The sequence below is a fragment of the Balaenoptera musculus genome, chromosome 18 (genome assembly GCF_009873245.2).
Source record: "Balaenoptera musculus isolate JJ_BM4_2016_0621 chromosome 18, mBalMus1.pri.v3, whole genome shotgun sequence".
In the NCBI taxonomy this organism is placed as follows: Eukaryota; Metazoa; Chordata; class Mammalia; order Artiodactyla; family Balaenopteridae; genus Balaenoptera; species Balaenoptera musculus.
The window spans coordinates 3,642,514-3,666,655 of NC_045802.1; the positions used below are offsets into that span (position 1 = coordinate 3,642,514).

General features: G+C 42.0%; 1 protein-coding gene across 2 annotated transcripts in view; it reads left to right on the forward strand.

Annotated features, from left to right (window-relative positions):
* The window catches only part of LOC118884388 (phospholipid-transporting ATPase IB), a 545,038-nt gene that overhangs the window by 128,110 nt on the left and 392,786 nt on the right, over positions 1 to 24,142 (forward strand). For both annotated transcript variants that reach the window (XM_036832038.1, XM_036832037.1), the window contains exons 7-15: positions 3,113 to 3,186; positions 5,085 to 5,154; positions 5,786 to 5,913; positions 7,090 to 7,201; positions 12,767 to 12,932; positions 13,875 to 14,002; positions 14,832 to 14,909; positions 17,333 to 17,421; positions 22,418 to 22,462. In XM_036832038.1, coding sequence (XP_036687933.1) covers positions 3,113 to 3,186; positions 5,085 to 5,154; positions 5,786 to 5,913; positions 7,090 to 7,201; positions 12,767 to 12,932; positions 13,875 to 14,002; positions 14,832 to 14,909; positions 17,333 to 17,421; positions 22,418 to 22,462 — 890 coding nt within the window. The remainder of the gene's footprint in view (positions 1 to 3,112; positions 3,187 to 5,084; positions 5,155 to 5,785; positions 5,914 to 7,089; positions 7,202 to 12,766; positions 12,933 to 13,874; positions 14,003 to 14,831; positions 14,910 to 17,332; positions 17,422 to 22,417; positions 22,463 to 24,142) is intronic.

Genomic DNA, 24,142 nt, shown 5'->3' on the forward strand with positions numbered 1-24,142 from the left:
AGCTCATTACTGTTTCCTACACACATTTGGAGAGAAAAAAAACCAACCCACCAACCAAATACCTGTTATGTTTTGCCACATGCATTTTTATTTCAAGTAAAAATGGATTTTGTTTTTTTAAATGGAGCTCTTAGTATGTGCCAGAGGCAGTGTTAGGCGTTGGGGATGCAGATAAGAATTAAGCATGGCCCCTGCCTTTCTTTTGCCTTTAAGTTGGATACGAACTTCAAATGTACAGAGGCTCTGAAATTTAATTTTTACACCCTTTTTGATGTTGAGCCCGATTCCTTAGGCTTACCCACACACTTTGATAAGCAGATCAAAGCACTACTGGGATGACTTTTAGCAACATTCCTTTGTCCTGATAAAATATTAAACAGTCACCTGCCAGGCCGTTTTTCTGGATTGTAAGATGCAGTTTTTTTTTGTTTTTGTTTGTTTGTTTTTTTTTTTTTTTTACAATTCTTGATTTCAAAGAGATGAGTAACGTGGGTTAGGATAGAAAACAGCAAGCATAGTGCCCTTTTGTTACTGAACCAAACTGAAGTCTGCTCGCCCGCCTGCAGTAAAGCCAATCTACTAACACGGGGTCGTGGTGAAGGGAAGTGCAGTCTTTTTTTAAAAAAATTTCTGAATAGGTATACACGTGTGCTTTATTTTTTTATTATTTTTTAATAGATCTTTATTGGAGTATAATTGCTTCACAGTACTGTGTTAGTTTCTGTTGCACACCAAAGTGAATCAGCTATACATTTACATATATCCCCATATCCCCTCCCTCTTGACCCTCCCTCCCATCCTCCCTATCCCACCCCTCTAGGTCATTGCAAAGCACCGAGCTGATCTCCCTGTGCTATGCTGCTGCTTCCCACTAGCTATCTATTTTACATTTGGTAGTGTATATATATTGATGCTACTCTCACTTCGCCCCAGCTTCCCCCTCCCACCCCATGTCCTCAAGTCCATTCCCTATGTCTACATCTTTATTCCTGCCCTGCCACGAGGTTTATCAGTACCTTTTTTTTTTTAGATTCCATATATGTGTGTAACCATACGGTATTTGTTTTTCTCTTTCTGACTTACTTCACTCTGTATGACAGACTCTAGGTCCATCCACCTCACTACAAATAACTCATTTTCATTCCTTTTTATGGCTGAGTAATATTCCATTGGCATTCTTCACAGAATTAGAACAAAACATTTTACAATTCGTATAGAAACACAAAAGACCCTGAAGAGCCAAAGCAATCTTGAGAAAGAAAAATGGAGTTGGAGGAATCAGGCTCCCCAACTTCAAACTACACCACAAAGCTACAGTAATCAAGACAGTATGGTACTGGCACAAAAACAGAAATATAAATCCATGGTACAGGATAGAATGCCCAGAGATAAACCCACACACATATTTATGACATCTAATTTATGGCACCTAATTTACGACAAAGGAGGCAAGAACATACAATGGAGAAAAGACAGCCTCTTCAATAAGTGGTGCTGGGAAGTCCAGTCTTTATTGCAGGTGCCAAGCAAGGAGTCCAGGTGGCTAGTGCTCAAAACACCTGAACTCCCCAAAGGGTTTCAGCAAAGCATCTTTAAAGGCCAGGTGAGGGAGGAGCATCCCAGGGTAGGTGATCAGCTTGTGCACAATTCTGTGATTGGTTGATGGCAGTAACAGGGTGGTGTCACAGGTTTAACATTATCATCCTTAGGCGCCAGCAGGTCTGGAAGCTATGTGCTCATGGTCATCAAGCAGTTAATTTCTTCCATTTGGTGGGGGTTTTAACATCTGTAAAACGACCCAGGGAGTGTGCATCACATGCTGTTATCTAGGTACTTCAGCCAGGAGCTAAAGCAGAGGATGGGGGGAGAGGTTTGTCCTGGGAAGGCCCCATAGGGTCCTGCTCAGTTAGACTTTGAGTTTTGAAATTATGCACCAGGAATAGCCTTTCTTGTGCTGTCAGAGAACTCCACCATCCTCACTCTCACACTCGTGGTGCCCATTCGGTTACCCTCAAGGCTAACACTTAGCTGTGCCTGCTTCATGCTTGGTGCTGGTATATCCCTCCTTACTCATTGCATCAATCCTGCAAGGTCAGTGGTGGCATTTCCCATTTTATAAGTGAGGACACTGGAGTTCAAGGAGGTGAAAAGCCTGCTAGGCTCTGTGAGTTCATGTGTGTCTGTGAAGCTCGGATCTGAGCCTGGGCCTGCCTGGCTTGAAAGCACATGTTCTCTCCAGCCGGGTGTGTCTGTGAGGTTATTTAAAGGCCCTGTGGACCCTCGGCCGTGGGCTTGTGTCCTGCAGATGAGCACCTGTTTCCTTGGCTTGGGGTCTTCTGTGATTTTTTTCTGGCAATTTCTTGAGGCCACACGAATCTGTTTCATGTGGAGTATTTCCAGGGGAACTTTGAGATGCACTGTTTCTGCATGAATTTAGTATTACCTTTTAATCAGACCACTGGGCTTCCAGCCCGATGGCTTGGTTTTGAGTCCTGATTCTAACACTCACTGGTTTTGTGACCATGACCCAGTATTTCACTTTGAATCTCAGTTTCCCCAGATGTAAAACAGAAGAAGTTTGCCTGTGTTAACTCAGTTGATCCCCACAATAACCCCATGAAATATGTGCTGATGATCTCGTTGGATAGATGGGAAAAATGAGGCACCAGAGTTTGCATGAGTTGCTCAAGGTTTACGTGCACTAGGAAGGGGTCCCACGGGAGATTTGACCCAGGCGTCCAGGCAGGCTCTCGAGCTGTGCACTTAACCGCTTACCCCGCTGCCCACAGCTGTGGGGATAGATGTGCATGTGTCTGTAAGCCAGTGAATAGCTGTGAGAAAGTGAAACCTGATGGTTGTTTTGACTCATCATTTTTCTCCTGCTCCTTTTTTTTCTTCTTCGTTCAGCATCATTGCAAAAAGGCAGTATTACCATTTGTCTGTATTGAAATGTTCCTTTTATTCTTGTCGAGGAAAAGAATTTGAGCTTCTCTGCCTTAAACTTCACGGCACACTTATACAGTAATTTTTTTCTCCCGATGTTTAACCACTTTTATCACCACTTGCCCTTTCCTGTCTCTCATGTTTCTGGGTCCTTGTTCCTGTGTTCTAGGTAGCCGTGGGAGACATCGTGAAGGTCGTCAACGGGCAGTGTCTTCCCGCAGATGTGGTCCTGCTGTCCTCCAGGTCAGGTGGCTCGTGGCATGGTTTTGAGATCGGTGTTGAGAACAATGGAGTGTTACCTGGTGTCTGCGGAACCCTCCGGCTACCTTCCCTGCACCCTCTGGGTCACCACCCTCTCCCCCGCCTTTTCTTCCTTTACTCCTTTGCATTTTTTTGCCTTAACCCTGAGTTTTCTTTCTCCCATTCATTTCTTTGTACTTTTTTTCTGAAGTCTTTTTATATTTATCGATTCACTTTCATCTCATGGCTGTTCTGGGCTATTCCTCGTTTGTAGGGATACATTCCAGAGCAGTGGAGTGATTTGTTCGGTAGCATCGAGGTCACAGCGTGTCTGAAACTTCAGGAACGGCTCTGATGGGTCCCGCCAGCAGCCTTCTCCGCAGAATCCAGTGCCTCCCCTTATAGTGGTTCAGAGACCCACAGGCATTTCTCAGTGTGCACGTGACTTGTAGATGGCCCATATTTTGCCCCCTTTCTGTCTAAGCACCATTGCCATGTTTTTTAGGTAATTTTGTGCTACGGAGGTTTCATCACCAAGTGGTGTAAACGATAGACAACACAGCCCTTGACTTTTCCTTGGATGATACGTAAAAGTATATATCAAAGAAGGAAAGCCAAAATCAGGATAAGAATAAACTTCTGTTTGAGCGCAAGATTAAATTAGATGATGTCAAGACTAAACCTCCCTGTACTGACGTGCTGCTGGGCGTCAGATCTCACACCACATGTGTTTGATTTGAGTGCAGACAGACTCTCTTTTATGGGATTGAATCACTTATTTTGTCAGATTTTAAGGCTTAGCACAAATTTTCTGCTTGAGATAAAAGGTTTAAAAAAAAAAAAAAAGGTTTAATAAAAGGACCCCAGGCCTGCAGAGGGGGAAAGGCCCCATATACATGGGGCAGGATTCATGTTTGTCCCTATTGATTAGTAACAGAGAAACTCTCAGAAATAGTAAAACGTTGATCACTTGAGATAGTTTGGGTTATGAGTTTTGGGTGTGACCCTCAGAAAGCCAGCTTTGAATAAGGATTGCCTGAGCTGACATCACATTTTCCAGGTTCCTTGGTGTTTGTCCCAAGTGGCCCGCTGAGCACATTACCCCATTTAATCTTCCCAGCAACCCTTGACAGCCTTACTTGGTACATGAAAAAACAAGGACTACAGAGAGATCGTTGAACTCGCTGAGGCCACACGGCCAGGAAGGGCAGTGCCAGGAGATTGTAAGTGGCTTGTGGTCATAGAATCTGTTAAACCCTAACTATGCTCCTTGGACCTGAACATCCAAAGCAGGAGTATAGTATCTGCCATTCTTATATTTAAGCATGGCAGATGCTGTACTCTATCTATTCTTTGAGTTTTCTGTCCTTAAAATCAGGTGTTTTGATTAAAAAGTTGCCTGTTGACATAGTAAAAACTGCAAGGAAGAAAAACCCTGCCAAGCCTATGCCTTGATTTCTCAGTTCCTCTGGCCGTAATCTCCTTCAGAAGGTGTGTGTGCTGGCCTGGCCTGGCCTGGGCGGCTGTTTTGGTCAAGGGCAGGCCAGCCTCTGACTTTCAGGGTCACCTGAGCCCACTGGGCGGTCTTAGCTGGGACCTCTTGTTTCCCATCACAGGCCTGTCCCCTTCCCATTCATCCTCTGTTATTTCTGTCCACTTGGAGTCGGGCGGCTGTTTTGTGGGGCTTGTGCGGGTAGATCATTGGAGAGACAGCTTTGTCTTGGCGCTGTGACCTCCACACACCTGTCTGTCTGTCCTGTCTGTCTCATCAGTCACTGTTCCCGTGGCGGTCAGTTATGACACCACTTTGAAGGGCCGGTCAACAGAGTTTCCATGGTTGAGGCTTTCTGAGCTGTGAATTGGTGGAGGGGACCTTACTTGAATTTTTTTTCTCTCCTTAGTGAACCTCAGGCAATGTGTTATGTTGAAACAGCCAATCTCGATGGGGAGACGAACCTTAAAATACGTCAGGTAAAAAGTCACCTTTTATGACTTGCATTGTTACGGGGCCCAGATGGCAATGGTGCTCCGCTCACGTACCAGTCAGTGCTTTTTCTGGAGGAAAGAATTCAATGAAGCACGAAGTCAGGACTCCACCACTGTGCTGACACATCCATGCTAAAGTCGTAATCAACATACGCAAACCCTTTACAGAAAGCACATTCCATTAGCTGTACCCTAACGTGGCCATAAACACAGATTAAAGTACCCCTTTAACAGAGTGTGATATCTAGCACCCTGTAACTCTTCTTTAAAGAGAAAAAAAAGTCTAAGTCAAATACCTAAGATAGAAAAGAAAGACGTGTGGACAGAATCATCAAATGCAACTTGGTGCAGCAGAAAATTTGTGTCAAAATGAGTTATTAATTTAAACTTAAAATTGTTATTGTATATTGAATTCTTCCAAACCTTTTGTATTAGGTTGCTGTGGCCGAAGCTGCCTGTGAAGTCCATCCTGAAGGGCTGGTAGCTTGAGGACCCCACCCAACTATTCCGTTTTAGTTGATTCATTATTTCCTTTTGATTAACAGTAGAGATGCTGAGTGTCATTCGTAAACCTGGAAGATTGTGTTCAGTTTCCTCTTTGGGTTGCACATTTCAGGGTGTGAGTCACACGGCTGACATGCAGGTGAGGGAGGTGCTGATGAAGTTGTCTGGGAGCATAGAGTGTGAAGGGCCCAATCGCCACCTCTACGATTTCACCGGAAACTTGAACTTGGATGGGAAAAGGTATCGCTTCCTCTTGTCTTAGTGGATTTTATTTTAATTTATTTTTAATGTGGCTAAGAATTACAGGAGTTTTGGCAAATATCAGTTTGTTTTCTGGTTTCATAATATTTTAAAACAGATTTCTTCATGTTTAGCTTAGATATGGGAGGCTGAGCTTTTCTTGAAACACCATGTTAATCCATTTAAACCTTCCTTTAAATTTAAGGAAAGACCTGATTTTTGGCAAGAAAATATCCCGAGGGTCTGAAATGAGGTTCACAGAACTGGTCTGGTCTTTCTGTGTGTATTACTCGCCAGGGAGGAGAGTAGTTGGTTTTGGCTGCGTAAAATTGTCCAGAAAAGCAGAAGAGAGATGTCTGAAGTGTATAAGAGCTGACAGTTATTAGAGAAGCATCTTTTTTCCCTTTGCTTTCTTCTAGGTAGTCTGTGTTTTTAGCAAGTTGAATGAAAGGACCAGTTACCCTTCCTTTAGAACGTTCACTGCCCTGTTGTCTATTCTGTTGTCTTTGTCCTCCTGGCATTTATCATTTGAGTCATTTTTTGTCGTTACATTGGGGCGCAGTTTCTCTCTTCTGCTCGTCTTTAATCTGCATGCTTCTTACCACTGCTCCCCACCTTTATATTTTGAACAGACCCAAAGGGAAGGACCCGATCACGGGAATCAACCCACGATAACTCTGACAAGTCTAAGTGTGGCACCCTTCTTGGTTTCATGTAGCACACAGGGCTGTTTTGTAGCCTCCCATTTTAAATTTCTAAATTATCACTCAGACTTTTATTTAATCATTAAGTTAGCTTTGACAAATTTGATATTGTAGCTTTGTTTTTTTTTTTTTCTTAGAGTCTATAAACTGGCTTTCCCGAATGAATAAACTTCTGGTTATCTTAATTTCCTTTTTGGATATTGAGTTTCATAAGAGAGTTATAAGAGACACAATTTCCTTTTAACGTGTTATAGGAGAAAAAAAAAAACCTTTTTCTGTGTTGATGAATGGATGAGATAAACCTTGGGTAGATTAAGCCAGGGGTAACCTTTATGGCCCCTGTGTCCCAGTGAAATAGTCCAAATTTGACTAAAGGAAACATTTGATTTATTGTGGGTTTATGTTTAAGGGGAAAATTCATGCTCATTTTTTCAAAGTATCATTAAATATAAATGTTGTTTCTTATTTTTAGCCCTGTTGCCCTTGGGCCTGACCAGATCTTATTAAGAGGTACACAGCTTAGAAATACTCAGTGGGTCTTTGGCATAGTTGTTTATACTGGACACGACACCAAACTCATGCAGGTAAAACATTTCTATGCTGAAAAACAATGCTGATTTTAGTCGTTTTTTTCTGTTTTTTATGGAGTAGTGGGTAGAAAATGCAGATGTTGCATTTAGGAAGCTTAAGCTTTGTCTGTGAACCTAAATTTGGAAAGGAGCTTCTTTTATTTTGGTTCCTAGGTAGTTTCTCCTGAATTTCTGTTACTGTATCAAGTATTTGTTGCCCCTTGCCTGAAATATCAACAGTCTTTGTTTACTGGATTTAATGGGACAGTCGGTCCTCACCTATTTTATCTTCCAACGCAAGGGGGGGATTTGTTCTAACCTCTATTTCTCTCTTTACTTCTCCTCCTCACCCCATTAATTAAGATTTTATAGGAAACTGTCTTCTTTAACTGAATTCTAGGCAATTGAAAATCAGTTATCTTTGAATTCATGTTTATTCTTCATGTCATTTACCAAAGAGAAAAAAATACTAAAATGATTTTGTTCTTTCTCCCTGTTAATTTTTAAAAATTATTATCTGTGACTTCATAGCCCACGTTTCTTTTATGACATATTTTGCCAGACAGCTTTGAAATCCCGCATAAACCAGTGTCCCTACATGTCACTTCTTACATTTCTTCAGTATTACTCGGCATCTTATCTTGCTAATGGTTGCTGTTAACGAGGATTGGTTTTTCAGCTTGTCTGCCCTTTGATGTAACTTCTAAAGCACAGATTTGGCAATATTTCTTGATTTAAAAGTGTTTCGTGGCCACCGTGCACCATATCTTGTGCCAGGCAGTAGTGAAAGGCACAATCTCGCCCTTGGGAGCCAGGCAGACTTGGGAGTGGTGGGGATTACAGAGTGGAGAGATGATTGTGTGATGCGTGTCATTACCGGGCACTGGGGGTCCACAGGGAAGGTCGTCCAGCCCCGGTTTGGAGGTGTCAGTTGACCAGATACTAAGAAGCCCATTTCAGATGTCAAGTTGAAGAAGGAAGGCTGTTGTGTTGGTTCACTCCTCAAGTGGTGTAGGAGGAGAGCGTTAACCATTGATTAGACCGATGGAGTGATAGAGCCCGGTGTCCACACCAGCTGGGTAACGCAGTGCAGACGGGGTGGCCGGGGGGCTGGATGAGAAGGGCTGAGAGACTCACTGGAGTTGAAGAAGGTTGTTGGAGTTGCTGCATGACAGGCCTCGGTGTGCAGGGGGCTTGGCTTTGATCTTCTGGGGCGGAGGGTTTGTGGAGCGGAGAGACCCAGGGGCAGGAAGCTGAAGCGGAGCTGTTGGAGGCGTTCGATGTTGAGGAGGGAAGGATGGAGGGGCCACGGCATTTGATGACGATGGGACGCAGCCGGGCCGGGGTAGAGATGGACGCTGTAACCGCTGGCTCAAGTCTTTAGGGAGTGGGGGGGGGAGGGGACAGCCGGTGGACTCGCTGAGGGAAGAGGCAGAAGGTCGTGTAGCCAGACGGCAGGAATTTTACAGGGGTTTTTTTTAACACGGCGTTAGAGGCAGGAAGTGTCGGAAGTATGACCAACTCCCGAGCAGCCGTTCAGCAGTGCTGTCTTCTGAAGCACGTGCGTCTGTGCAGAGCACCCCCGGCTGGGGGACCTCATGGGAGGGGTGTCCTCGGGGGGGGGGGGTGAGGCAGGAGCAGGAAGGAGGGGAGGGCCCAGGGCAGGCCTGGTCCTGGAGTGCGAGGCCCCACGTGCGGTGGGATGGTTACAGAGGAAGGGGTGTGTGTGTATCTGTGTGTGTGTGTGTGTGTGTGCGTGCTGATTAGGGGGTGTGTGTGTCTGTGCGTGTGCATGTGCTGATTAGGGTGTGCAAAGTGTCTTGGTTCTGAGCAGCTGTGTGCGAAGACTTTCTCTGGCTGAAGGCTGAGCGCCCTGCCGCCTAGCGAGTGACCTCAGACTCCCCCAGGCCAGCGCCCGCCGCTACCGCCTGACACTGGGAGCCCCGCTGGCCACAGATCACTTCTGTTTTTACAACGAAGTGACAGATCCCGAGGCGCTCGCTCAGATGCGGGCAGGGCCCCAAGACTAGTTTTCAGAGTGTGCCTTTTACAAATGTAACCACTGCCCAAGATTCCTTGTACCCTGGAGGTTTTTTTTTTCTTTCAGGGTATGACGCTGTTTCCCTAGATCATACGCTGGTAATACAGCTCTGCAGCTAAGGTGTAAGAGATAACGAAGTGACGCTTAAAAATAATTCCATCCTCCCTTCAGTGAGCAAGGTGTTCACTAAGTTACCTCGTGACGTTTGCATCCCGTGAGTGTGCTGGGTGCCTTCCTTGCACCTACACGTGATAAACCTCTTTGAATGGCTTATTACAAGTTGACTGCTCAAGTACAGAATAATCCAAAGCCCCAGAAACACCTGTGCTAGACTCGCTGTGCCTTTAGGGCTAAAACAACAAGTAACAATAACAAGCTTTTGAAAGGAATATAATATAACACACATAGCTGGAAGCCATCCTGTTGGTGAAATAACATACATTGTCTCTACTTGTGCTACTTGACCACAGAGAGGAAACACAGTTGCTTTAGAGTTCTTCTACTTTTTTGTTTTTTAAACTCTCATCTCAGTGCCTTCTACTCTTCTACTTCAGAGTTCCCTCGTTTCATGTTGCGTGTAGTTACATGCAGAAATATTTCAATGTCTGATGTTTCTGTTGGTTGATTTAATGGGAAAGAGAGATTATCACAGTAATTCCAGCAAACAGTGCCCCATGCATTGCTCCAAGAAATTCTCATGTATTAACTCGTGGATTCCTCACAACGGCCCTATGAGGAAGATACTATTTTTGTTTTCGTTTTCTAAATGAGTACACTGAGGCATCTGTCAGTAAGTTAGCAAAGTTACATACCCAGTAAGAGAGAGAGCTGGGATTCCAACCCGGGCAGTCTGGCTCCCGAGTGCTTGTCTTAACTAGTACTCTGCTGACTGCTTTCTTAGAAGGGAATCAAATGTGTGAAATTCAGGCCAGATTTAAGCTTTTTCAAAAATCTGACATTTTGGTCTATTTCTATTTCGAACTCCATTACTCAAAAGTAGTATTTTCGAAGGATTTTGGAGAAGAACTTATAATGCTAGTAGGAATTTGCCATTATAAGCTCATCCCTGCAAGGTGGAATGCTCAGCGGCTGGGGGTGAGTAGCTAGAGCTTGGCTTTCCTAAGTGCATGGGCTGAAGCCTGAAGTGTTGGATTGTTGCTCTTGTATTGGACGAAACATAACTTTCCTTAATCCTATTAACTGGCCAGGATTCAACCACGGGGAAAGGTCAAAAGTCAATAAACTCATGGCGTCATAGAAATAACGTTCACTGTAAATTTTTTTCTGCTTGTGCCTCCAACGAATGTTTATTAAAAATAAGATTAGCTTTTAAAAGATTGGGGTAGGCAGTCTTGAAACTGGTCTTCCGGCTCTTGCCGTGAGGCCAAAGGTGATGTGTGTCGACCCCATCGACCTTGAGATGATATTTGATTGATAAATTGTCCTTTACTGATGGATTTCTATTTAGATTCTAGAGGAATATTTTTACAAGTCTTTAAAGGACAGGTAATTCAGCGACTTAAAGTGAAGTGGGAAAAAGAGTTTATGCAAAGGAAATGCTGCCGTGCTGTTGAGATACTTATAGGGCTGCAAAATCGCCAGCATTGGAAGTCCCCGACTCCCCACCCCCGCAGAAAGCCATGGTCATGGTCGCAGCAATCCTGGGTTTGGGGATAGAATTCAGATAAGTTTCAGCCGCCTTGTGGTAGGAGCTTCTCGATGGAATGTAGGAAAGAATTGCCGCTCATTTTCATCTCGATTTTGTTTTCATGTTGTGACTTTATTTGTTTGTATCCTTATATTCAGAGACATTTTCATCCTAGCTCTGTTAGGGACCAGATGGGCTGGGAAGAGTAAGGGAGAGTGCTAACTCAGGTCTGGCCCAAGGCACCATTTTTCACGGCCAGTCGGCGCCCTGCAAGTATTCAGATCGCCTGATCTTGCGTATCAGTATTGCCTGTAAAGGGACAAGGCTCGTGACTTGTGGACGGAGACTGTGGCCTGAAGCTCCCACCATCTCCCCCGTCCACTCCTGGCTTCTGATCTAGTCCAGGGTCTGTCCTCCTCCAGGAAGGGGTTGTTACCATCTGCCGTGTTATGTGTTAGTTTCCTGTCGCTGCCACAACAGATCACACAAACGTAGTGGCTTAAGGCAACACGAAGCTCTTAGGTTACAGTTCTGTAGGTCGGAAGTCTGCTCTGGGTCTCACCCACATCATGATGTTAGCCAGGCAGCCTTCCTTTTTAGAACATTCTGGGAGGTTCTAGAGGAGACTCCATTCCTTGCCTTTTCCAGCCCTCTAGAGGCTGCCCAAGTTCCTTGGTTTATGACCACCCCTCCTCTGTCTTCAGAACCTCGGTGCTGGATCTCTTTGGCCCTTTGTCTGTACTCACGTCTCCCTCTGACCGTAACTGGGAAAGGATCTCTTCTTTTTCTGCTTTTAAAGACCTGTGTGATTAAATCGGGCCCATTTGGATAATTCAAGTTAATCTCCCCAAGTCAAGGACATTAATTTAATCACACCAGAAAAGCCCCTTTGCCATATAAAGTAACATATTCATTGGTCCAGGTATTAGGACCTGGATGTCATTGAGGAGGGGAGTTATTCTGCCCACCACCACTGCCTTCAGAAATTTTTTTAATAAAATGACTTCAAGTGAATAACTGTCCAGGGCAAACAGTTCTATTGACTTTTCCACTGCTGAGGGGATATAGTTCCAAACCTGATGTGCAGTGGTCCTTGAATCTGGTTTTAATGAATCTTTCTGGACTCACTCCCAACACTGGCTTATTCTCTAGCTGGCCTGGTTTCCCCACCGGCAGTGAGAAAGCAGGCCATGAGCGTTTACAGATGGCCGGGCTGTCTTTCCACTTTTGTTGTAGCTTCCTGCCCACATTCTGTTTGTGGTTTAGAACCCCGTTCAGATTTCTGCTGGCCACCAGAGCTTGCCCGGCTCTTCTTGCTTGTTTCTTGTTCACAGTTTTCCAAATGAACTCTTTGTCCATCCGTTTATTTTGACACCTATTGTTCTATTTTGCATTATTGATGTGTGTGTGTTTGTGTACGTCTTTTCTCAAATTTTGACCTACTGGGCTTAAAATAGCTCTTTGTTAATTATAGAGCTACGTTATTACTTTGAAGATTGTAGATTTTTGTGATGTAGAATCTTTGTTTCTCTTGAATTAGCAGCAGCCCAATTTCTTTTAAACTGGGCTTAAATGATTTGGAACCTGTATTCTAAGATCATGAAAGTAGCTAATTTTATGCTAACATGTATTGTAAGAAGTACAGACTGAATCATGCAGAGTTGAAATGTGCCCTTTTAAAATGATAGAGTGTGTCTTCTGTGTTCTTCTTTATTTAAAACTAGCTGTTGATTCAGGAGCATAGTACACTTTTAAATCCCATTGGTTATTTGACAAAAAAATAGTCTTACTTTTTATTTGTTGAATTTGGTTAACTTACCTCCTTTTCTCCCTACTCTTTGCCCCCAAGTTTGTTCTGTGACGCTTACTGGCTTTAAATGCTCTCGTGCAGAATTCCACCAAAGCACCTCTCAAGAGGTCGAATGTTGAGAAAGTAACTAATGTGCAGATCCTGGTGCTCTTTGGCATACTCCTGGTCATGGCCTTGGTGAGCTCGGTGGGAGCCCTGTACTGGAATGGGTCTCAAGGAGGAAAGAACTGGTACATCAAGAAGATGGGTAAGTGGCGGACGGCCTCCTTGTTGAAGCTGACCATCCTTCTAAGTGTCATGTATGTGTGTGGGCCGTGCCCTCCTCCTCTGCCCTTTGGCTGTTGTAGACAGTGCCCGCCCTTCAAGAACCAAAAGATGAGTTACGTGATGCAGTGAAGGTGGACACATTTGGGGATCATTTTATATTCAGATGATTTTTTTAAAAATTTTATTTTATTTATTTTTGGCTGCATTGGGTCTTCATTGCTGAGCGCGGGCTTTCTCTAGTTACGGCGAGCGGGGGCTACTCTTTGTTGCGGTGCGTGGACTTCTCGTTGCGGTGGCTTCTCTTGTTGCGGAGCATGGGCTCTAGGCGCACGGGCTTCAGTAGTTGTGGCGCACGGGCTTAGTTGCTCCACGGCATGTGGGATCTTCCCCGAACAGGGCTCGAACCCACGTCCCCTGCATTGGCAGGCGGATTCTTAACCCCTGCGCCACCAGGGAAGTCCCCTGTCCTTTTTTCTGCATCCTTTTTAGTTAGCTGCCCTCTCTCTATCCTCCAGGACGTGTCTGACGCCTCTGTTCTTCTGGGTGGCCTTTGGTGACTGGGCCTCCGCATCAGAACCCTCGTGCCTTGGTTTCCTCAGTGCCCTGTGAAGGCCTTGTTAGTCCGTGTACCCTGCTGCACGGTCATGTTGAGGGGATGCTTGCTTCCGCACACTCCCCTACCCCGCAGCCTCCTCTTGGAAGCCAGCTCTCTGTTGGAAGGAATTGTGGCATCACAGTCTCTGTATCCACAGTTCATGCCGCAGAGTAGGTGCTCAGTGACTATTTTAACTTGAATCTCTAAATGTATACTTAAGCCAGTAAACTTTTTTGGGAACATCTTTCAGAAAAATTCAAACATCATAAAGTACAAGGAAACTGAACAGAGACTCAGCTGTGCAGATATTCTGGTTTTCTTCCACAGACACGAGCTCAGACAATTTTGGATATAACTTGTTGACGTTCATCATCTTGTACAACAATCTGATTCCCATCAGCCTGCTGGTGACCCTCGAGGTTGTCAAGTACACACAAGCCCTCTTCATAAACTGGGTGAGTATCACACCTGGCTGGAAGCTGAGGTGCTGGGGACGTGTCAGCTGCCGTTTCCTAATACCCTCTTGGAGCCTCAGTGATGAAATTGGGCTCCCGGAAAAGGAAGAACGTCGTTGATTTACGATTCAGCCTGGGAGTTTAACTGCCTAGAGAATGGGCAAGGCTGTCCCTGAGCCAGTGGTATCTGTGACTAGTCACATAACATCTTATCTTCTCGGGCTGTGAAGTGGGCAGGGCAGGGGCTCTCACGAGCATCAGTGGAAAAATGGAGCAGAATGTGTAGCAGGTGCCTGTCTTCTGGTGAGGGGGGATGAAGCGGCTGCAGCTCTTCATGCTTTAAAGTCTCCTTAGTGCTGAAGTAACGTTCTCTTAGGTGTGTCTACTTAAGTGTCCCCTACCTGTCAAAATTCATGGTGACAGTAAATTTGGATTCTATTGCAAGAGTCGAGGTGGAATTTTCAAGGAACTGCCATGGCCATTAAGCACCAGACCTCAGCAGCCAGTATTTGGAGACCAGACACTTTGATGTGCATTTTTTATTTGAGCTTCACAACAATCCTGTGAATGAGGTATTAGCTAAACTCAGGAGTATGAGTTAGTCTAGGTCAGGAGAGATGATCATCTTGAAGCCAAATCCTCTAGCTATAAATAAATACCATGTTTTCCTCTGTATCTCAGTGTTTCTCTACACTAATAGACACTGTATTTTCACCTCCAGATTAAAAACTAACATTTATATTGAGTTATATGTTTTTAGTTTCTTCTTAATCTAAATGAGGAATTGATGGTACATTATTTCTGAAGTGCCCCCCCTTCTCTCTCTCAGGACACAGATATGTATTATCTAGGAAATGACACTCCTGCCATGGCCAGGACGTCAAACCTTAATGAAGAGCTTGGGCAGGTGAGAGAGCCTCTTTGGGGACTTTGGGAACCGTGTATGAACACGGTGGCAGACAAATGTTGGAAGAACCATGGAGAGATTTTGCAAAAATAATTCTCCATGAAGGTGGTTTTGATGTCTAAAAGAGCTCTGTAGTACTTGGAGGTATTATTAAATACAAATGTTAATTGATCTTGACTTACTTTTTGAGGCATGGGTATATCTTATCACCTGGAAGGTACCTGCAACAAATTTAGTGCAAAAAATACAGTACAACGTTACTTTGGACTCTTAAAATTGTTAATCAGGGGCAAGTAAAGGGAAAATAATGGTTAAGATCCTCGGATATTGGGTAACCTTACAAAATATGTGAGGGCTGATTTGAAGGACATAAATCCATACAGTCTCTCACGTGTTCCAGGTTTTATCTCTGGAATATTTCAGGGAACCGGTTTCTTTCCCACCATCACCCTTAAACCCCTACTGCCTTTACTGATGCATTATGTCTTCATCTTCTGTTGAAATCACTGCAAGGAATACCTCTTTTGAATGCATTTTAATTACAGATTATAATTTCATCTTATAAATCTTATATGAACCTTCCAACAACCCCATGAGGTGAGTGCAATATATGTATCAGATGAAATTTACCTCCTATTTGAAGCCTTCTCCAGACTTCCAGGAAAGTTAATTTCTCTCTCTTCAATGTTTCCATAACAATTTTTCCAAACATAAATACAGTAAAATAAGAGGTGTGGTAGTAATACATGTCCATTTCCATCCTGGGACTTTTGAGCCCATTCGAGGGTGTGGATGTGCCTGAGACACGGTCTTTGGTCACCTCTGTCATTTTAGCACAATGCTTAGTATAACTGTGTTCTCAGGTGCTGTTGAACTGGACCTGGATGATTGAAGGATTCAACGTACTCAAGCACCCAGGATGAAATAGTTCATCCTAATTGGGAATAGGGAAAGTTTGCATGGGGGAGTTAGTTTTGAGTTGCAACTTAAAGGATAACTTAATGTTCAATAGACACAAGGATAGAAAATGCTAATAATTCCTTATTATAAAATTGGCATTTTTAAATATTTTGATATAATCTTTAAATTTTTTAAGAAAGAGGCAGAAAGAAATACTGCTTATTGAAAGGCTGATCCTACTGAGCTTTTTGTACCCCTAGACTTACTGCATATAAAACTTATATAAAAACTTATTATTTATAGTTAAAGTGTTCATTACCCATAGCGTACTGATTTCATATTTCTAGGTACTATTTGACTTCTTTAGGATCATTAATAATCTTTCTTTACTTAAAGGGCCTTGAATTGCTTTAAAAATAATTCTCAGTGTATTTGCTTATATTGTATCAGTAAGAAAAGGTACAGTACACAATTCATGTTATTAATCCCTCTTCTACAAAACAGTGCAATGTGGCTTCCCTAGAACAGTTCTTGGGGATCACTGGAGTCTATCTTACATCCTGCCGTGATCATGACCCCTCTTTAGAAAATCCCTGGGAAACTGGAATCTTTCCTGGAGACAATTGTGTTGATTACTCCCTCTCACCAATCCATGATGTAATTTCCCAGAAAGTTACACATAGAATGATGTTACTTATCTTCTGGCCAATCCTTTTATTTCATAGACATGGAAATTGAGTCCAAGTAAGGTGAGGTGACTTTTCCCGAGCCCACATGGCTGGTTAGTATCCAGAGCCTGACCTGGACTCTCTTCCTTTGTGGTCCTGAGTCCCTTCTCCCCCTCCCCCTCACAGCATCCACTCGGGAGGACAGAACTCACACGGCACACGTGCATTTGGGTTCATCTCTTTTGCAGTCAGTTAATCATGTCAAAATGGTTTGCTTATTAACCTCCACAGGAATTTCTCTTTTCACCTTTGTATATTGAGAGCTTAGTGTGTTAAATGTGTAAAACTTCGTGCCTTGGAAAGTTAAATAATCTGCAGCAGTTCCAAGCTGCCTTCATGTAACCTCACTGTGATCGTGACGGAGAGGCTTTGTGTTTGTTCCGTGCTGTTTCAGGATATGCCTTCTTAGTCCAACTAGGGGATGGAGTCTGAGAAAGAAATATATTGTGGTTGCCAAAGTCTGAGCTTGTTGTCTTGACACTTTGGACACAAGAACGAATTCTGTATAAGTGTCATTGAGATGCCTAGTGACAGGACTTGGTGCTTACAGATCTGAAATGGATCCAGAGCTGTTACTGAAGCCTCCTTTGTACATTTCCACACAATTGGACTCTAGAATTGGTTATTGAAATGGTTTTTAAGTGGCCTAAGCATTAAAATATATTAATTTTATAATAATACATAGGGAATTTACCTTTGAAAACTAATACAGATTTTGAAAAACACAGAAGAAAAGACTTCATTTGTTGGTCTCTTACATTCTTGGTGTATGTTTTTTCCTTTTCTCTGATTTAGGTAAAATACCTGTTTTCTGACAAAACTGGAACTCTTACATGCAATATCATGAATTTCAAGAAGTGTAGCATTGCTGGGGTAACCTATGGGTGAGTGTCTTGATCACTTTCTCAAAATTTTATTTGTATTCTTCCAACAAAATAAGTTTATTTTTAGCTGCTTAGTCAAATACCTTGACTTTCTGATACTTTGAAAGGACATTTATAAGGGATTTAGATGTGTAATTACTGCTGATGGTGTTTAAAACTGAATGGGTCCCAATTTAGACCAGTTAAAACATGCTTTATTTCTGCAAATACTAACCTAGTGAGAAATCTCAAGGAATCTATAAATTGATATTTCTAATCTAATAATTATACATTTCTTACTCATGTTTTGATCTGAATGCCTTTTTTTTGTAAATTGAGGTATAATAGACATGTAAAGTTATATTAGTTTTAGGTGTACAACATAATGATTTGATATTTGTATATATTGCAAAACAATCACCACAGTAAATCTGGTTAACTTGTCAGCATACATAATTAGAAATTCTTCTTTTCTTGTGATGGAATTTTTAAGATTTACCCTCCTGGCAATTTTCAAGTTTGCAATAGAGCATTTTTAAAAAAAATTTTAACAGTTTTTTTTAAAAATTATAAATGTATTTATTTATTTATTTTTGGCTGTGTTGGATCTTTGTTGCTTCATGCGGGCTTTCTCTAGTTGCGGCGAGCGGGGGCAACTCTTCGTTGCAGTGCACGGGCTTCTCATTGCGGTGACTTCTCTTGTTGCAGAGCACGGGCTCTAGGCAATGGGCTTCAGTAGTGGTGGCACGCGGGCTCAGTAGTTGTAGCTCGTGGGCTCTAGAGCACAAGCTCAATAGTTGTGGGTCATGGGCTTAGTTACTCCACAGCATGTGGGATCTTCTCGGACCAGGGCTCGAACCCGTGTCCCCTGCGTTGGCAGGCGGATTCTTAACCACTGCGCCACCAGGGAAGTCCCTGTAATAGACCATTATTAACTATAGTCACCATGCTGTATGTTACATCCCCATGCCTTATTTATTTTATACCTGGAAGTTTGTACCTTTTGACCCCCTTCACCCATTTCACCCACCCCCTATCCCTGCATCTGGCAATTACCAATCTGTTTTCTTTATCTTTGAGCTTGTTTTTTTTTTTGTTTTTAGATTCTACATATAAGTGAAATCATACAGTGTTTGTCTTTCTCTGTCTGACTTATTTCCTTAGCATAATGCCCTCAAGGTCCATCCATGTTGTTGAAAATGGCAAGGTTTCATTCTTTTTTATGGCTGAATAGTATTCCATTGCATATATACCATTTTCTTTATTCATTCACTCATCGATGGACACTCAGGTTGTTTCCATGTCTTGGCTATTGTAAATAATGTTGCAGTGGACATGGGGGTGCATATATATCTTTTAGAGATACTGTTTTTGTTTTCTTCAGATATATACTGAGAAGTAGAATTGGTGGGTCATATGATAGTTCTATTTTTAATTTTTGAGGAAGCGCCATACTGTTTTCCATAGTGGCTGTACCAATTTACATTCCCACCAACAGTGCACAAGGGTTCTCTTTTCTCCACATCCTTGTCAACATTTATTTCTTGTTTTTTTTTTTGGTAATAGCCATTCTAACAGGTGTGAGGTTTTGATTTGAATTTCCCTGATGATCAGTGATGTTGAGCACCTTTTCATGTACCTGTTGGCCTGCTCTATATGTTTTTTGGAAAAATGTCTATTCAGAACCTCTGCCCATTTTTAAATTGGATTTTTTTTGCTATTGAGTTGTATGAGTTCTTTATGTATGTTAGATATTAACCCCTTATCAGCTTTATAATTTCTAATTTATAATGGGAGCAAATATTTTCTCCCATTTGGTGGGTTGCCTTTTCATTTTGTTGATGGTTTCCTGTGCTGTGCAGAAGCTTTTTAGTTTGATGTGGTCCCACTTGTTTATTTTTACTTTGCTTTTGGTGTCAGATCCAAAAAGTCATCACCAAGACCAATATCAAGGAGCTTATCACCTATGTGTTCTTCTAGGAGTTTGACGGTTTCAGCTCTTACATTCAAGTCTTTAATCCATTTTGAGTTAGTTTTTGTGTATGGTGTAAGATAATAGTACAGTTTCATTCTTTTGCATGTGGTTGTCCAGTTTTCCCAACACCATTTATTGAAGAGACTGTCCTTTCCCATTGTATATTCTTGGCTCCTTTGTCATAAATTAATTGATCATATATGCATGGGTTTGTTTCTGGGCTCGTTGTTCTGTTCCATAGAGATATGTATCTGTTGTTATTCCAGTACCATACTGTTTGGACTACTATAGCTCTGTAATATAGTTTTAAATTAGGGCACATGATGCATCCAGCTATGTTCTTATTTCTCAAGATTGTTTTGGCAAATCGGCCTCTTTTGTGGGTCTGTATACATTTTAGGATTGTTTATTCTATTTCTGTGAAAAGTGCCATTGGAATTTTGATACGGATTGCATTGAGTCTGTAGATTGCTTTGGGTAGTATGGACGTTATAGCATTATTAATTCTTCCAATCCATGATGAGCATGGAATATCTTTCCATTTACTTGTGTCTTTTAAAACTTCTTAACGTATTACAGTTTTCAGTGTATAGGTCTTTAATCTCCTTGGTTGAATTTATTCCTAGGTATTTTATTCTTTTTGATGCAGTTGTAAATGGGATTTTAAAAAATTATTTATTTATTTATTTATTTTTATTTTTGGCTGCGTTGGGTCTTCGTTGCTACACGTAGGCTTTATCTACTTGCAGAGAGAGGTGGCTACTCTCAGTTGCAGTGCGTGGGCTTCTCATTGTGGTGGCTTCTCTTGTTGTGGAGCACAGGCTCTAGGCTCACAGGTTTCAGTAGTTGTGGCTCACAGGCTCTAGAGCGCAGGCTCAGTAGTTGTGGCACACGGGCTTAGTTGTTCTGCGGCATGTGCGATCTTCCTGGACCAGGGTTCAAACCCGTGTCCCTTGCATTGGCAAGCGGATCCTTAACCACTGCACCACCAGGGAAGCCCCATAAATGGGATTTTTAAAAAAAAATTTTCTCTCTGTTAATTCTTTACTAATATATAGAAATGCAACAGATTTTTGTATATTGATTTTATATCCTGCAACTTTACTGAATTTGTTTAGTTCTAACAGATTGTTGGTGGAATCTTTTAGGATTTTCTATATATAATATCATGTCATCTGCAAATAGTGACAGTTTTACTTCTTCCTTTCCTATTTAGATGCCTTTTACTTCTTTTTCTTTCCTAATTGCTCTGTCTAGGACTTCTAATACTATGTTGAAAAAAAATGTAACAAGAGTGGGCATCTTTGTCTTGTTCCTGGTCTTAGAGGAAAATCTTTCAGTTTTTCACTGTTGAGTATAACGTTAACTGTGGGCTTGTCATATATGGTCTTTATTGTATTGGGGTACATTTCCTCTATATCCATTTTGCTGAGAGTATTTTTTTTTTATCATATATGAATGTTGAATTTTATCATGATTTTTCTGCATCTGTTGAGGTGATTATATGATTTTATCCTTCATTTAGTTAATGCGGTGTTGTCATATTGATTTGCAGATATTAAATCAATCTTGCATCCCTGGAATAAATCCCACTTGATCATTGTGTATGATCCTTTCAGTGTATTGTTGAATTTGGTTTGCTAATATCTTGCTGAGGATTTTTGTATCTATGTTCTTCAGATATATTGACCTGTAGTTTTCTTTTCTTGTGGTGTTCTTTCTGGTTCTGGTATCGGGGCAATGCTGGCCTTGGAAAATGAGTTGGAAGTGTTCCCCCCTCTTCTGTTTTTTGGAAGAGGTTGAAAATGATTGGTATTAATTCTTCTTTGAATGTTTGGTAGAATTTGCTAGTGAAGGCTTCTGGTCCCAGGCTTTTGTTGGGAGGTTTTTGATTACTGATTCAATCTCTTTACTAGTAATCAGTATGTTCAGATTTTCTGTTTCTTCATGATTCAGTCTTGGTAGGTTGTATGTTACTAGGAATTTATCTGTTTCTTCTAGGCTGTCAAACTTGTTGGCGTATAATTGTTCATAGTCTCTTACGATCCTTTTATTTCTGTGGTGTCAGTTGTAATGTCTTCTCTTTCATTTCTGATTGAGTCCTCTCTTTTTTCTTGGTGAGTCTAGCTAAAGGTTTCTTAACTTTTTCTTTTTTATATATAAATTTATTTATTTATTTATGGCTGCGTTGGGTCTTTGTTGCTGCGCGCAGGCTTTCTCTAGTTGTGGTAAGCGGGGGCTACTCTTCGTTGCAGTGCGCGGGCTTCTCATTGCTGTGGCTTCTCCCGTTGTGGAGCTCGGACTCTAGGCCTTGCGGGCTCTAGAGTGCAGGCTCAGCAGTTGTGGCACACGGGCTTAGTTGCTCTGTGGCATGTGGGATCTTCCTGGACCAGGGCTCGAACCTGTGTCCCCTGCATTGGCAGGTGGATTCTTATCCACTGAGCCACTAGGGAAGTCCCAAGTGCTCTTAACTTTATCTTTTGAAGAACCAGCTTTTAGTTTCATAGTTTTTTTTTTTTTCTATTGACTTTTGAGTCTCTTTAATTTATTTCTGCTTTAATCTTTATTTCCTTCCTTCTAACTTTGAGTTTCATTTGTTCTTTTCTAGTTCTTTTAGATATAATGTTAGGTTGTTTATTTGAGATTTTTTTTTTGTTTCTTGAGGTAGGCATTTATTGCTATGGACTTCTCAGAACTGCTTTTGCTGCATCCTGTAAGTTTTGGTATGTTGTATTTCCATTTTCATTTGTGTCTAGGTATTTTTTGATTACATGTTTGATTTCTTCATTGATCTGATCCATTGGTTGCTCAGTCACATGTTGTCTAATCTACACATATTTGTGAGTCTTCCATTTTTTGGTAATTGAGTTCCAGTTTCATACCCTTGTGGTAGGAAAAGATGCTTGGTATTTCAATCTTCTTGAACTTACTAAGACTTTTTTGGGGCCTAACGTATGATCTATGCTGGAGTTTGTTCTTTGTGTGAATACCTGTGTTTTTGATCACAGTTTTGTAACCATTCTGTTTCTCTCTCTCTGTCAGTCATTTTCCAGAATTGACAAGGGAGCCATCATCAGATGATTTCTGGTAAGTAGATTTTAACAGTTCTTGACACTTTAGTGGGAAAGGCTTTGGAACAATTTTATATTGGCACTTCTCACTTGAATATTTTGAAAATAAAAGTTGCATATATGTTATTTCAAGAGAGAACCAGAATAAAATTGAAACATGAATATGGTTTTAAAAGCCCAGTGGTACTACAAGACTTTAACAAAAATATCCAGCTATCGGTCTGATATATCCAGTCACTTTCCACTTCTTAGAATAATATCTTCAAGGTTGTACCATACCTGTTGTAGCATGTATCAGAATTTCATTTCTTTTAAAGGCTGAGTAATATTCCATATATGTATATACCACATTTTGTTTATTAATTCATCTGTTGATGGGCATTTGGGTTATTTCCATCTTTTGGCTATTGTGAATAATGCTTCTATGAACATTGATGTACAGGTATCTGAGTTTCTGCTCTTATGTATTTTGGGATTATGCCTGAAAGTGGAATTGCTGGGTCATATGGTAATTCCATGTTTAACTTTTTGAGGAACCACCAAACTATTTTTCATAGCAGTTCTACCATTTTACATTCCCGCTGGTAATGCACAATTTCCCCACGTCCTAATAACACTTGTTAATTTCTGTTTATCTTTTATATATATAGTAGCCATCCCAATGGCTGTGAAGTGGTATCTCATTTGTCTTTTTTATGTATATAATAGCCATCCCAGTGGCTGTGAATTGTGGTTTTGATTTGCATTTCCTTTAAGACTAGTGGTGTTGTCTGCTAACGTTTTAAGATTTTTACACTAAGAAAGCTGATTGCTGGGGCCATGTATGTAGGGGGGACAGTGTGGTTGATGATTGTCTGTCTTCCCTGTGGAATGAGCAGCCAGGACTGTTTTATTAGAGGATCTCTGATGTCAGCATCTGTGTGTCTTTCTTTTGAGCTGATCAGTCATCTTCTCGCAGGAAGACCTCCAGTTTCCTGCCAAGGGCTGTAAATCTGGCTGAAGCTGTTATGGGAGCTGAGTGGAGACAGAGGGTTGTTGATCATACCTTTCAATGTATACAGTGTTTCACTTAAAACTCCGGTTTAGGGAGGATGCTTTATCCTACCCACCTGTGTGCTCAGTGTTTCTGGGTCCAGGGCTGCTCTGGTTTAGGTTCTCTGGAGGATAGACCTTCATTTCGTTCTGGGTGCAGAGGTTCAGGTGCCTGGCTGCCTGCGATGAGGGAGGTTTCTCGCAGACTGAGTCTTGCTCAGGTGGATTTGGAGCCTGTCCTGTTTTCCACCTTCCCTTTATCTCACAGGTACCTCGTGCTGCCTCGTCCTCAGCTTTCACCAGGGTTCTGCTGGGGGGCAGCAGCTTGCATTTTCGGTGCTTCCCCTTGCAAGCTGTTGGTTTCTGTTTTCTCTGCTGCACTAAACTCTGATATCTACTCAGCGTTCAGATTGACATCAGCTCTGCTGTCATCTTGTCTTCCCTTGTCTTTGTCCTGAAGACAGGGTTTCAGGAAGGGGCGAAGAAGGGAGTGTACTCAGACCTTCGCGTCTCTTCAGTGTGATGGCGCAGAGCCATCATGTCACGTTTCCTTTTTTGTAATTATTTACCCCCTTTTTCTCTTTCACATACAAGCTCTGGCCATGAATGGCTGCACAGATACATTGCCACAGTTCCTCTTATTTTACGTGCTTGTGTTCTCCCT